We start from the raw sequence: 15178 nt of genomic DNA, 5'->3' as shown, positions 1-15178 counted from the left end.
ATTAAGTCCTAGGTAAGAAGTGCAAAACATATAAAATCTATATATATGAGTATGCAAAGAATTCAGTTGAATTTGTTTTATTAATAACAAACATATGAATTACTCTGGTCCATATTTGAGAAATGTTCAAAGGATTTGTTCGGTTTAATTAAGGGCTCAAACAAAGTCATGCATTCAGTTTAAATACTTCCAAATTTCAAAGTCCAAGTTTAATAAGGTGCCGGCTAGGCGGGCCAACACTCTTTCATCATATTTTCCCATATATAATTCTCCCAAAAGTTTTGATAAATATTTGGAGAGGCAAGAAATGAGTAAATTCTATCCGAAATAATCAATCAAACCCAGTCAAAATTCGCATCATTATTTTCGTTACTTACCATCATAATGGAGGCCCAAATCGGATGCAATACGGGCTAAGTGAATACCATTTTCATTTCAGCTTGGTGAGCCATACCCAATCTACATCTGCCCCAATTGTGCTAAAGTTATATACCATGCCAAATGCAATATGTAATGCCAAATCAGACTGACTGTAGTTGGATTATGTAAAAAGTGTCAAACAAAAATATAGATCATTCATCAGACATTTTCCTTGTTGAAAGAAGAAAAATTGATAAAGAAAAATATTCTACAATTATAATTGATTAAATTCAATATATGATACTCCTTCCATCCACGAATAAGAGTCTCGTTTTTCTATTTTGGTCCGTCAGCGAATAGGAGTCCCGGTTCACTTTTACTATAAATGGTTATAGGGTCTCATATTTCACTAACTTAGTTCATCCACATTTCATTTAAAACTAATAGTACTATTATACAAGTGTCACTCATATTCTACTACCCACTTTTCTTAATATTTTTTAAAATTCGTGCCACCAAGGAATGAGACTCTTAATAGCGGATGGAGGGAGTATTATGGAGTATGAAGTATGAACCCCAAATCTCTAAATTTTTACTAGCATTTCACCGCTTACTTAGATACTCCCTCCGTCCCACAAAGATAGTCCCACTTTGACCCGACACGGATTTTAAAAAATGCAATGAAAAGTGAGTTGAAAAAGTTGGTAGGATGTGGGTCATACTTTTAACGTATTAATTTTATAATAAAATGTGAGTAGGAATGAGTTGGTGGAATATGAGGTCCACTACTAAAAATGGCAAAAGTGAAATGGGACAAACTTTGTGGGACAGACATAAATGGAAAAATGGGACAATCTTTGTGAGACAGAAGGAGTAATTTTTTTGAACATATAAAAAAGAAAAAAAATTGAAAAAATTGCGATATATGCATAGCTCATACAAAATATTTCATATTTGTTTCATATTGGTACAAAACATTTGAACTTTATATAAGTTATACAAAGAGTTTCATTCTTGTTAATTATGTTTCGACGACATTATCACTTTGCTAGTACAAAATGTTTCATCATTGTTTTTTGCTAGTACAAAAAATTGCATAATATTTTATGTTGGTACAAAATTTTTTATTATTGTTTATCTTTCGTGTTTTTTATGTTTTGATATCATTATATCTTTGCTTATTAACGTGTATAAAATGTTTCATTATTGTTTTATGTTGGTACAAAAATTTTCATTATTGTTTTATGTTTGGCTAACGATATTCAAACACATGAATTATTGTTTTATGTTTGCTATGTTGAAACTCATATGACAGAATGTATTAAATTGAAACGTTATGAAATTTTTTGTACTCCATTCGTTCTATCATACGTGATTGATTTCCCTCCCTCTGTTCTACCATACGTGATGTCCTACCATACGTGATTGATTTCCTATTTTTAACTAAAAACAAAATATCTAAAATCAGTTACTTTACTCTTTTATATTTTAGTTTCTCTTATTTTATCATATCTTTTATTTTATTTTATTTATTTAATTTAATAAATAGAAGCACCTTTTTATTAAATTTTATGTTGAGAAGAAATTGCCCACATATGGTTAAACGGATTTACTGAGGGCGAGGAAGTATAATTTATGCAATTTTCAAATATTTTATACCAATATAATTGTTAAAATAAAATGTTTTGTATGAATTGTGTAATTATTTAAAAAAAATCAAATCTCTGAAATCATGTCTCTTGGCTAAAACCCCAAATAAAGATAATCAATTAGGACGAAAGCATCGCCCTACCCACACACCCAACTGGAAAATTTCCCCGCAATTCACATCAATCACCCTTTATGTTTATGGGAAGATCAATTCAATCTGCACAAAATATCCAGCAATTTGTTCGATTCATCTCTTCCCCTCAAATCGAGCCACGCCGCGCCGCCCAATTGAAACCCAAATCCAGTGCTCGACCCGCCTCCTCCCCCTACCCGACCGATCCCATACCCGACCCGCACAAGCTAAGGGTGCGCACCCGCCTCATGGAAGCGGGCGAGAACTCTGAGCGCCAGCGGAGGACGCCGCTGGCGGATGTGGTGTCGGATTGCGCAAGGCGGTGGTTTCAAGACGCGCTCAAGGAAGCCAAAACTGGTGATACCGCCATGCAGGTGCTTGTGGGCCAGATGTATACCAGCGGATATGGGGTTGCCAAAGATGCCCAGAAGGTGTTTGGTTTTATGCCTGTGTTACTGTAGTTTGTTTATTTGATACTTTCTGATTGTTTGAAATTTCTGTTTGGGCAAAAGATTTTACTTTGTAGCAAGAACCATGTAAATTGAGTTGGGAGAATTGGGGACTGATGCAGGTAAAGGTGAAAAATAACACTAAGCTACAAGTCTTGTGGTAATTGCCATCGGGGAATTGAATTTAAGTGCGAAATTTCAGAGAATATGGTTTAACAATTTAATATCTTAATAATGCAATGTACTTTGATAAGAGGATGGATTAAAATAGCTTTCTTTATCTGTTTGGAGTAGCTCAGTTTCTTATTGCATTTTGTTTTCAGGGAAGAGCATGGATTAACCGGGCAGCGAGAAGTCGGTCTTCAGTATGGAAAGTAGGCGATAAGCGTCCAGGTATTTGATTTTAGTCACTCTGTCGTTAAACTCAATTACTAGTGGTTCCAGCCGTTTGCTATTGCTCTTGATTGATTTGTTGTATTTTTGTTCTCGTCAAGGCTATAATGCTAGTGATTCAGATTCAGACGAAGCAGAAGAAGTCTCAAATAGTTAAATGAGTGTACATCAATGATAATGTGAGTCCTCTTCTCGCCACAAGTCATCGAGCTTTCTCTTCTTGCTCCCCCTGTTATCAACAGTGTTTTACTGAAATTGGTCTGTGTTTAGGTTTCTTGTTGAGATATGTAATCTCTTCTCTCCTTTTCATATCTACTTATCATTTACGAGCATCTTTTCACTTTAATGTTATAACCATACTTTTGTAATGAATGGAATGATATTTGCTATTGATGGAATTGATGCAATGCAATCAACAAAGGAGGCTTAATGTTAGGGTACAATAGGTCTGATTGATTGTAGATAGCGCGCAAAGTTTTGCATTAACTTTTAAGTAGAGCTCCACAAGGTGCAACACAACCAATACAACTACTGTAATACTATATGTATTCGTTTCAGCTTCCCAGACATATATACTCTGAAAGAAGGATATCAATACTTGTTTAAGCTATAGTAAAACCTGTTTTATTGCAGTGTACTTCTATGCTGTCTGAAATCTCTGGCTGCCATGCTTCTGTAACTGCGATGATCTGCTTCGTTCTGACCTCACACATTTTCCTTCAAATTAAGCTATTGTTTGGATCTTATCATCTTCAAGTGCTTAATTTCCAAATTGTGTTTTCTTGTTCTATGGTCATCTGTATGCATCTTAACACAGCTCTTCATTGTTGTTGCCTTGTTGGATCACTCCATCCCTTTTCTTCTGATTCTTCTGAGTTTGGCTGCTTGTCGTATCTCTATGGATTTTGGTTACTATGGGAAACCATTTACTCAGTTTATATTTGCTGGGTTTCAACTATGTAAACTACTTGTGCGCACACACAGGAAAATAATATTTTCATTGCGAAACACTACTTGATCAATAAGCACTCTAACCTCATGTGGATCTTGAAAATAAGTGAGGTTTTGAGCATAATTACATAGCTCTATATAAACAGCTTGGACTCAAGAAGATAACTTATATTTGAGTCCTAACAAGTTAGAGTAACAAAAAATTTCAATACCATTTCCTTAAATAACATAATCACATTCTAATCCTTAGACCAAGATGCCAAGCGATCTATCTGCTTTCACGTCTGTCCTTCCTCCACTCCCATGGCATATCCGGGTTCAGAGATGACCATAAACCCACCCGCTTCACACGAGCCTCTTTCTCCCACTTCATCATACAACACAACAGTGGATTCATAAATATCAAGGCCTATCCAAAATAACGAGAAGACAAGCAAATGTGTATTAGGAAGACAACCTTATCCAGCTCTGGACGTCGATTTGTAGTGCCATGCTAGCCCCTTCTTAATCATCAACTCCTATCAAAACCCAACACTCTTATATCACATTGTATTCAGATGTTAACCAAAAGAATGGTGCATGAATCTGATCACACTACCTGAAGTCCTGAACAAAGACGCCGTTGCAATATACATCACCCACGCACCTACCATAACGATCTTCACCAAACACTAGTACTCTTAAACACTTGTTCTGCACAATTTTCACCAGTTCTTCCTCAGCTTCTTGTCCGAATGGCATTTCACGCTCAGGTGCATCAATACCCCTATTTAAGTAAGTCCACACACTTCAGAAATGTCTCAAAAAACACCAAATGCATTCAAGAAATCACTACCTTAGCTGTATTCTGTATTTTTTTGGCAAGAACCTCCTCATTTTGAAGTTTTATCACCCTGCATACAAAGCCTAATCAGCATCGATTATCTGAACTCACATTGACCTGCAAGACAAGAGATTACACATCCAACCTGTATCCAGCATCAATAATAAGCTTGTGGAGTTCATCAGCGTCACCATAGTTCCTCCTCGCACGAGCCTTAGCTTTTTCATCAGCTGCAACTTGGACTAGTCTAGGAACATTAGCAGACTCCCTAGGGTCCGCAACACTTACGTACACAGTTATTGTATCGCCATCCGTCACAGCCCTCGGGTCTACCTGCTCCGATTGTATAGTTATCGAGTCAGAAACAGCTGCTGATTTCAGACTGTAGGAAAGGTCGAAAGAAAGCATTTTTCTTTTCTTACTGGTATAGTATGTAATTCGAACATGAGACCTTGAGGCTCGGACGGAGGAGCCCCGGTGGTGAGCTCTGTCAAAGAGTGAGGCAGAGGAAGGCCATAGTAAGCTAAGATACCCTTCAAAAGGAAAGCAACCAAGATTATAAATATCCACATTTTGCTACTACTCATTATTGCGAAAATGGTTGTAAGGCCGTCAGTTTCTGTGCTTAAGAAAGGAAACAACATGCACGTGTGTGCTAAGGCGTTAAGCACGCCACTGGAGATCCTTAAGTACGCAGCCGATGCACGCATTTTGTGCATAAGCACGGTCACTGATGTTTCTAGTTTTCACGTTTCAGGTACTTATGCAATTTTTTTCATCTCAACATAGGGCATTTTAGTCCAAAATATGCAGAAACATCTCAAACGTGCAAACCTCAAAATCAAAATCCAGTGTAGAAAAGCACATGATTAGTGTAAGAAGATAGGCAGAAAAGCACGTGGATAGTGCAAGTGCTCAAACTTGAAGTGTTTTAATTTGCTTGAACATGGTTGCTGATGCGATAAGAAACCTCGACGTCAGCCTTTTGATTTCTCTTGAGAGTCCGAATTACTAGCCGGGAGGCTTCTTCCGCCGATTTAGGTGGTGGTTTTGTCTCTCTCCATGCTCCGGCTAGAATTGCAGTTGGTCTCCTATGAGGGCTGTGGTTTGTAACTACCGTCTCGAAGCCGAGCTTGCGACGTCAAAAACTAATTCTAATCCTGGAACTTATTTATTAGAATTATTTTAGAATTGATTGATAAATTATGTTGTTAATTATGATGCATTAGTATGATGATTGCAAATTTTTTTGAACCAAGAAAACTAATTATAGAGATTGAAGTTTGAAAGGTACAAATTTCAAGAACAAGTGGGATGTCAAACAATGAAGTAGGTGTTCTTGAAGAAAACATTTCCTAAAGACTGAAGAATGTGTCACCCAAATTGATGTTGACAAATTAGGCTACAAAAATCGAATGCTAAAGTTTTTAATTGTGTTGTTGTGTGTTCTAATTGGATTGATCATCTTCCATATCATCTTTAATCAGTTGAAATTTGTTATCAATAGGAAAAAGATTGAATATCAATCAAAGTTCATGACAAGTACTGAGATAAGTCCTCTTTAAACAAACTAAGAGTATATTAATACTTAAAACGAATAAAATTGAAAGATTTAAGAATACGTGAATTATGATATTGAATTTTAGAGAAATGACATAATTTGCATTATGATATATATAGATGAAACTTACAGATGCATGATGCATGACAGTATTAGAAAGAAAAATATAAAATATACTATCATGTATAAGGATACATGAGTAGTTGAGTAAAACTATAAGGAACTTAAGAAAGAAGGACATGGAGGTATCGGAATCTCGACAGTTCCCTCCAACATTAGCAAAACTTTCTTCATAGTTGGGCGCAGTGACGGATCATATTGCACACACCATATCCCTATCTGCACCATCCTCTCCACTTTCCTCTCCTCCACCATCTCGTCCCCGACCAAACTCCCAATCTTTCCCGTTGCATAACAGTCGTAAACCCATTCCTCAAGAATTGCCTCATCCTCATTCTTGCTCGAATCAACACACTTCCTACAACATATGATCTCCAGCAGCATCACTCCAAAGCTATACACATCCGCTTTCACTGTGATTGCCTGCTTTTGGAACCACTCTGGTGCAACATAGCCTTTAGTCCCTCTTATCCCAGTATATGTTTTAGTCTGATCTTGTTTTAGAAGCTTCGCTAGCCCAAAGTCTGATATCTTAGCGCACCAGTTCCCATCCATGAGTATGTTCTGAGGCTTTATATCGCAGTGAATGATCTGCGTCTCACACTCTTGGTGCAAATACAATATCCCTCTCGATATATCTCGAGCGATATCCATCCGCTCCTCCCAGGTTGGCTGTTTCTCTTGATTGAAAAGTATGTCAGCGAGGGATCCGTTGCTCATGTACTCAAACACCAACAGTTTGTTGTCTCCATCAAAGCAGTAACCTAGGAGCCGGACTAGGTTCCTATGATACATCTTCCCAATCGTCGTCAACTCTGTCTTGAACTCTATCTCTCCTTGTGCGAATTCCTTCTCCAACCTCTTCACTGCCACCATTTTCTGCTGCAGAACCCCTTTGAACACCGTACCAGATGCTCCTCTCCCCAGCTCTTCCATGAAGCCATTTGTTGCTTCGGACAGATGCTCGAATGTGAACAATTGCAGCGAAATGCCCTCGGCAACGTTAGCTCCATCATCCTTGCTGATCTTGTTGTAGTCCTTCCGTTTCTTGTGAGCAAGCATCACAGAAATTGACAAGGCCAAGATGCCTATAGTCATAACCACAATGCTGATGATTAAAAGGTCTATACGCCGCTCTTTCTTGATGATTCTTGTATTGTCGGAATTGCCTCCCATGTTGGATAGCGTGGTTGTACTGACGCGAACGAAAGCTATGTTTGAGTTTTCCATAGACCTTCTGCCGAATCTTAACGGAAGCCTTTGCTTCTTGCATTGGTTGTCTTTAAAGAAGGCTGCTTCGCAGTTGCAGTCATCGAGGCATGCTTTGCTGCACTCTTCTTCACTCATCATCATATTTAAATTGCCATAAGAGTTATCCTCCCATTCGGTGTTTTCTACCTTTCTCATATCGTATTTCAATCTTCCGTCAATTTGGGAGCAGCCCTGCGCTTGGAAGTATCTAGAACATCCAGCTGTGTTGTTGCCGGGCTGAACGTAGGTGAAACCGGGAAGACACTGACATTCCGGCTTATTATCCATAAGAATGCAGAATGAGTTGTCTCCACATAAACCTTTGGGATCACACTCGTTGAGCGTAGATGACCATCTCCTGGTCATGGCGAGATTACCGAGAGACAGCGAGTAGATGCGGAAAATTCCTCCGACGTCAAGCCTCATGAGATTGATGGATCCCTGCGTAGGGAATCCACCACTGGATATATTCATCAGAGGCAAACTACCGTTGAGCAGATAAAGGCGGCCATCGCTGTCTAGTTCTAGAGAGACATAAACACCTGCTCCGTTTGTTTCTGAGAGACATAACCACCTGCTCCAACCTGTATCCTGCGTCAATAATAAGCTTGTGGAGTTCATCAGCATCACCATAGTTCCTCCTCGCACGAGCCTTAGCTTTTTCATCAGCTGCAACTTGGACTACTCTAGGAACATTTGCAGACTCCCTAGGGTCCGCAACACTTACGTATACAGTTATTGTATCGCCATCCGCCACAGCCCTCGGGTCTACCTGTGGACACACACCAATTGCACAGTTATTGAATCAGAAACAACTGCTGATTTCAGACTGTAGGAAAGGTTGAAAGAAAGCATCTTTCTTTTCTTACTGGTATCGTATGTAATTCGTACATGAGACCTTGAGGCTCTGACGGAGGAGCCCAGGTGGTGAGCTCCGCCAAAGAGTGAGGCAGAGGAAGGCCATAGTAAGCTAAGAGACCCTTCAAAAGCAAAGCAACCACGATTATAAATATCCACATGTTGCTACTACTCAGTATTGCAAAAATGGTTGTAAGGCCGTCAGTTTCCGTGCTTAAGAAAGGGTAAAACACGTTAAGCACGCAGCCAATGCCCACATTTTGTACATAAGCACGGTCACTGATGTTTCAACTTTACACGTTTAAGGTACTTTTGCACTTTTTGCATTTTCATCATCTAATGCTTAAAAAGGGCATTTTGGTCCAAAAAAATGCACGTTACATAGTGCATACCAGCAGGGGAATAGTGCAAGTGCTCAAAATTTAAGAGTTTTTGCATGCACGTGGTTGCTAATGCGCTAAAAAACCTCGACATCGGCCTTTTGATGTCTCTTGAGAGTCCGAATCACGAGCCGGGAGGCTTCTTCCAGTGATTTAGGTGGTGGTTTTGTCTCTCTCCAAGCTCCGGCTAGATTCTTGTACCTTTAATTTTCAGTGTTGCTAATTTCAATTTAATGCGAAAGAAATAGATAAGTGAAAAAAATGGATCGAGTGATTTACCACTTGCATTGAGCTTTTCTGGAGGAAACAACATGCTTACACAGTTCTCTTGGAACCTAAAGTTAAAATCCAGAAACACCAAAAATTAAAATCTGTGGTCTCTTTCTAGAAAAACAAAAGAAAAATTCGAATAAATGTGGTAATTGGGGTTACCTGGTTGGTGATTTCAAAGTTGTAAAGATCGTGGGCGAGGGCGGAAACTCCGACAGTGACGCCGCCGGAATCGGACCGTTCGCAGAGTTTGGCGGACAGGAACCTTAGAGCGTTCCCCATTTGCAGAATTTTTTTATTTTTTTCCGATTTGGGGGTTTAATGTATTTACGATTGCCTTGAAAATGATGAAATACTATTCCATCTTGCAACTGTAGTTGGGGTTTTAACTGCTTTTGCATGTAAAGAAAAATGAAGATTGCAACTGTAGCTGGGGTATTGACCGGCTACTACATGTTTTCTTGGGGTTATGACTTGCTGTTCAATGCTACTCATGTCTCTTTCTCTCAAATTCTATTGGTGGAAATTTGAGATGTTGCCGGTTCAAGAACCATCGGTTTGACATTGACTATGCACGTTTTATTATGCTTAAACTTAGTTGTTAGATTTTTTTTAAGAATGTATTGATGGATTATGTTGTTAATTGATGCATTATAGTATGATGATGGCAAAAAAATTTGAACAAAGAAAATTATTTGTAGAGATTGAAGTTTGAAATAGGCAAATTTGAGGAACAACTACTAGTGTGATGCCAAACCATGAAGGAACACTTTTCTTAAGGATTGAAGAATGTGTCGCTTCAAATTGATGTTGACAAATTAGGCTAGAAAAATCGAATGCTGTGTATTATAATTGGATTGAAGATCTTCCATATCATCTTTAATAGTGAGTTGGAATTTGTTATCAATAGGATAAAATTTGAACCTCTATCAAAACTCATGATAACATACACTCCACCTTAAAAGACTTACTATAACTTTAAGCAGTACTCCCTCCGTCTCCGATTAAGAGTCACACATTTCCATTTCGGTCCGTCCTCAATTAAGAGTCACACTTCATTTTGACCATAAATAGTAAGTAGGTCCTGTTGGAAGATCTGGAGTATTCAGCAAGACATCTTCTGGAGTATTCAACAAGACATAAGATTGAGGGAAATCTTACCTTGTATAGCATTATTCTAGCTTATATATAATGTACAAATTCATTGTGAATAACATAATAAAGAATTTACCCAATTCTACATGGCATCCGAGCAGGTTAGGCACAAAAAAATATCATCATAGCCCCCAAATAATAACCCCAGAACAGATATACAATTCTCGACCGAGACGGCGAGAAACCAACAATCAAAATGACCGACGAGAATAAGGAACAAATCGAGCCGATTGCCGAGAAGATCAGATCAAGTAAAAGCGTTACCGTAGCCTTCAAATTGAATGGCTCCAACTATTCACTATGGGCTCGCCTAATGAAGGTGGCCATCGGCGGCAGAGGAGTCTACCGCCACATCATTGGAAATTCGACTCCACCGGGACCGGGAGAGAAGGGATACTTCGATTGGGAGGAGATAGACTTGATAGTCTTCTCATGGATTATTGACAACATGGAGACACATATTATAGCCGATTTCGCACACCACCAAACGGCGAAATCTCTGTGGGATACGCTCGCCGTAACCTTCGCAAGTTCGGCAGATTCGTATCTGATATATGACCTGCGAGAGAAAGCAAGCAGAATCACTCAAGGGGAAACAAGTTTGGAGGCCTACTGGAGTAGACTCCATGGAGCATGGATGGACATAGATCGGTGTCCACACAGGACCGTAGATTGCTGTGATAAAGGAGTTTCACAGTATCGGAGCATCAAATCGGAGTTGAGATTATTCAAATTTCTCACCGGATTGAACGAGAGGTACGATTGGGTCAAACGCGAGATCCTCAAGGAGGATCCATATCCCTCAGTCGATGAGGCCTACGGATGGGTGAAACGGGAGGCAGCTCGATTGAAAATCATGTCACCGGCGTCCGAATCACCCACCACCGCCGTCGGAAGTGACTCATCATCGGGAGTAGGGTTCGGCTTTGGAGTCAGAGAATACCGCCAGTCGCAACCTCAACACAGGAGTCAACCGCCGCCACGCCCCACCACTAACCGCCGGGGAAGCACCAAACCGGACAAATCAAAGCTATGGTGTTCCCACTGTGGGATGAACAAGCACACAAAGGAAACTTGCTTCCAATTAATTGGATATCCAGACTGGTGGGAGGAGGAGAAGGCGACGAAGGCCAAGGTAGCCATAAGGAGGAGGAAAAATTCAGGGAGGAGCAGGGGCAGAAAGGAGCCGTGAAACGGCTCAGTTCCAGGAGCGGCGACCGGAAACCAGTGGTCTCCAAACCGGCGGTGGCCAGCGCGGCGACAATGGAGGGAGAAGAACAGCCGAGGCAATGATCGCCTCCCTCAAGCTTGACGGTGCCGAAAGTGGAGGTAAAGGGTTGGGGAGTGAGAACCCTAGCCCTAATACTTTCTCTCTTGCAATTAAGTCCCCAGTTAATAAAAAATGTGAAAGAAGACCCCATTTTAGGAGTATTACAGAATCCGACCCCGTTATTTGCAAGAATTCATTTGCACCCTTAGAAAGTTTGTCGTATGCTTTTGAGGCCCGGGATAGTGATGAAATTGATGATACGGGGTGGATTTTCGATTGTGGGGCCACAGATACAATGACTTATGATAGAAAAGATTTTGTAGAATTTTATAAGACCCCTAAGTCACATATAAAAACTGCCAATGGAGGAATAACACCAGTTGAGGGGGCAGGGACTATAGAAATATTTCCGAATGTGCAACTTTCGAACTGCCTCTATGTTCCGAATTTATCTCAAAAGTTGATGTCAATTAGTCATGTGACTAAGGATTTGAATTGTACTCTGCTGATGCAACCAACATTTTGTCTCTTCCAGGATATCCGGACGGGGAAGATTATTGGACGTGGCACTGAACGGCGTGGGCTCTATTTTGTAGACGAGATCGCTCAACAAGATGGTGCGGCGATGCTTGCTCACGGACCAACCACTCAGGAGACTTGGCTCTGGCACCGAAGAATGGGTCATACCTCTCCGGGTTATCTAAAATCTTTATTTCCCAAACTTTTTGTTCCTAAGAATTTTTCTTGTGAAACTTGCGTTTTGGCCAAGAGCCACCGTAACACCTTTAAACCGAATGATACTCGTGTTAAGACTGTTTTTTCTTTAATACATTCTGATGTGTGGGGCCCTGCGCCTGTTGGTACTAGTCTTGGTTTTAAGTATTTTGTGATATTCGTGGATGATTGCAGTAGAGCCACTTGGGTATATTTTATGAAACAAAAATCAGAAGTTGTTGACAAATTTATTTTGTTCTATAAAATGATCCAAACCCAATTTCAAACATCCATTAAGATCCTACGTTCAGATAGCGGGGGGGGGGGGGGGGGGGGGGGGAATTTGTGAACAAATCTATGTCTCAATTTCTTAGGGAAAATGGGTTAATCCACCAAACTTCCTGGCCTCACACACCCGAATAAAATGGAGTTGCTGAACGAAAAAACCGAATCATCCTAGAAATGACCCGAGCCCTCTTATTTGACTCAAAAGTTCCACCATATTTTTGGCCAGAAGCCATATCCACCTCCATTTACCTTCTAAATCGACTCCCCACTAAAACATTAAACCAAAAAACTCCACTAGACCACTTGGCTACCTTGACACAAGTTCCCGCAGCCTTATCTCTTCCACCAAAAATTTTTGGCTGTTCGGTCTATGTACACATTCCAAAACACGAAAGAACCAAGTTTTCACCATGTGCGATTAAGTGTGTATTTGTTGGTTATGGGATCAATCAAAAGGGCTATAGATGTTACGATCCAAAAACCAAACGGGTTATCACTACCATGAACTGCAACTTTCTCGAAACAGAATTCTTTTACCACCTTGGGACTCAGGGGGAGAGTGAGAGACAGAGGGAGACCCAAGAAACCGACTCCCTTTGGTGGTATGTGCCAAGTCACTTTGATATGGGGCCAACAGAGCAAGTTGGCACTGTTCATGAGCCGAACCTGTCTACAGAAATGAGTCAAACGACGCTTCCCCTGCGATCCTCTGATCCAACCATAACGAAATGTGAGGTAATATCTAGTCCACATCTTGACAGTTCAGTTATTATTTCTGACCCTCCTAGTACAGAAGAAGAAGACACTAGTATTGATCAAGATACAGGGAAATATGTGCGTCCCGTTAGGAGTACGAGGGGCATCCCTCCGAAAAGATACTCTCCAGAAAGAATAGGGCGAAAGAGCAGGTACTCAATAGCCAACTTCGCCGAGGCCAACATCTCCAAAATGGCAAAGGCTTTTCAAACTGTATTGTACGAGGAGGAGATACCTCGAACCTTTGAAGAAGCAGTAAAGATCAAACATTGGAGGGATGCAATGCTGGTAGAGATGAAAGAATTAAAGAAGAATGGTACTTGGGAGATTAGTCCATTGCCCAATGGAAAGCATACAGTGGGGTGTCGATGGGTCTTCACAATTAAACGAAGACCAGATGGAAGTATCGAGCGATACAAAGCTCGATTGGTAGCAAAGGGATATACTCAAACCCAAGGGATCGACTACTCTGAGACGTTCTCTCCAGTTGCGAAGATGAACACTGTGAGAGTACTTCTTTCTATTGCGGCAAATAGGGACTGGCCACTTCATCAGTACGATGTAACCAACGCATTCCTTCATGGAGAATTGAAGGACCTTATATATATGGAGGCTCCACCAGGATTCTTTGAAGAGTTTGAGCAAGGAAAGGTGTGCAAACTAAAGAAGACACTATATGGGCTAAAGCAATCCCCAAGGGCCTGGTTCGGAAGATTTACAGAGGTGATGAAGAAGTATGGGTACCAACGGAGTAACTCCGACCACACCCTCTTCATCAAACGAAGAAAGGAAAAGATCACTTGTCTAATAATCTATGTAGATGATATGATAATTACTGGAGATGATGTCGAAGAGATACAACAACTCAAGGAACATTTAGCCACAGAATTTGAGATGAAGAATCTTGGTGACCTCAAGTATTTCCTCGGGATTGAAGTACTTAGGTCAGGGAAAGGAATCTTCATCAGTCAACGAAAATATGTTCTTGATCTTTTGGCAGAGATAGGGATGTTGTAAGCCGGCAGATACTCCTATTGTTCAGAATCACGGACTTCAACTCATCAAAGGGGCGGTCCCTACTGATCGGGGAAGATACCAGAGGCTAGTTGGGAAACTCATCTATCTATCCCATACTAGACCAGATGTTGCATATGCAGTGGGAGTCTTAAGCCAGTTCGTGCATAGTCCGCAGGAAGAACATTGGGAGGCAACTTAGAGTTGTTCGCTACTTGAAAGGAACCGCTGGGCATGGAGTTTTGTTTCGAAAAAACGGACATCTAGATATCCATGGATACACTGATGCTGATTGGGCAGGGAATCTGGTCGACAGACGTTCCACGAGAGGATACTTCACCTTTATTGGTGGGAATTTGGTGACTTGGAGAAGCAAGAAACAGAAAGTGGTCGCCCTCTCTAGTGCCGAAGCAGAGTTTCGAGGAATCAGGAGCGGATTAACTGAAATCCTTTGGCTTAGGAGATTGATGAAAGAATTAAGCTTGGAACCGCAGAAAACATGCAAATTTTTGTGTGATAATAAGGCCGCGATCAGTATCTCAGAAAACCCGGTACAGCATGACAGAACGAAGCATGTCGAAATTGATCGACACTTCATAAAGGAGAATCTTGAGGAGAAGATAGTGGAAATTCCATATGTGAAATCAGAAGATCAACTGGCCGACATCCTGACCAAAGCAGTCTCGGCAAAGTCATTTCAAGAAGTGTTGGGCAAGTTAAGCTTCGGTAATCCCGTCACTTAACTTGAGGGGGAGTGTTGGAAGATCTGGAGTATTCAGCAA

At 40.6% G+C, this 15178-nt stretch overlaps 2 protein-coding genes and 1 pseudogene across 4 annotated transcripts; 2 read left to right on the top strand and 1 right to left on the bottom strand.

Annotated features, from left to right (window-relative positions):
- Nucleotides 1–2082: 2082 nt before the first annotated feature.
- LOC125207269 (uncharacterized) lies at nt 2083–3851 on the top strand. 2 transcript variants are annotated; one of them, XM_048106548.2, is made up of 4 exons: nt 2083–2574; nt 2916–2985; nt 3087–3164; nt 3619–3851. In XM_048106548.2, exons 1-3 carry the CDS (start codon nt 2203–2205, stop codon nt 3140–3142), a joined length of 498 nt encoding a protein of 165 aa, XP_047962505.2. In that variant the 5' UTR covers nt 2083–2202; the 3' UTR covers nt 3143–3164; nt 3619–3851. The 2 variants fall into 2 exon arrangements, with proteins under 2 accessions (XP_047962505.2, XP_047962499.2); XM_048106542.2 differs by lacking the exon at nt 3619–3851 and having other exon boundaries at nt 2302–2574; nt 3087–3383.
- A 352-nt stretch (nt 3852–4203) lies between these two features.
- On the bottom strand, nt 4204–9495 carry LOC125220495 (staphylococcal-like nuclease CAN2; annotated as a pseudogene). Its single transcript, XR_016135051.1, has 9 exons — nt 9362–9495; nt 9209–9264; nt 9016–9130; nt 8561–8671; nt 8276–8463; nt 4772–4829; nt 4535–4702; nt 4394–4470; nt 4204–4303 (listed from the first exon to the last, which is right to left on the bottom strand). The product of XR_016135051.1 is annotated as a staphylococcal-like nuclease CAN2 (transcript).
- A 1055-nt stretch (nt 9496–10550) lies between these two features.
- On the top strand, nt 10551–11546 carry LOC148932165 (uncharacterized). Its single transcript, XM_089065016.1, has one exon. The coding sequence runs from the start codon at nt 10551–10553 to the stop codon at nt 11544–11546; it is 996 nt and encodes a 331-aa protein (XP_088921142.1).
- The last annotated feature ends 3632 nt before the right edge of the window (nt 11547–15178 follow it).

Source organism: Salvia hispanica, chromosome 2 (genome assembly GCF_029641045.1).
Source record: "Salvia hispanica isolate PSC_SH4W2 chromosome 2, Shi_PSC_v1, whole genome shotgun sequence".
NCBI classification, from domain to species: Eukaryota; Viridiplantae; Streptophyta; class Magnoliopsida; order Lamiales; family Lamiaceae; genus Salvia; species Salvia hispanica.
Note: the sequence above shows the minus strand (reverse complement) of the source record. Positions and strands in the feature narration are given on the sequence as shown.

Coding starts and splice junctions, on each gene's coding strand:
- LOC148932165 (XM_089065016.1), top strand. CDS start 10,551: ATGACCGACGAGAATAAGGAACAAATCGAGCCGATTGCCGAGAAGATC.
- LOC125207269 (XM_048106548.2), top strand. CDS start 2,203: ATGTTTATGGGAAGATCAATTCAATCTGCACAAAATATCCAGCAATTT. Junction 2,575..2,915: donor TTGCCAAAGATGCCCAGAAG/GTGTTTGGTTTT, acceptor TTTTGTTTTCAG/GGAAGAGCATGGATTAACCG. Junction 2,986..3,086: donor AGTAGGCGATAAGCGTCCAG/GTATTTGATTTT, acceptor GTTCTCGTCAAG/GCTATAATGCTAGTGATTCA.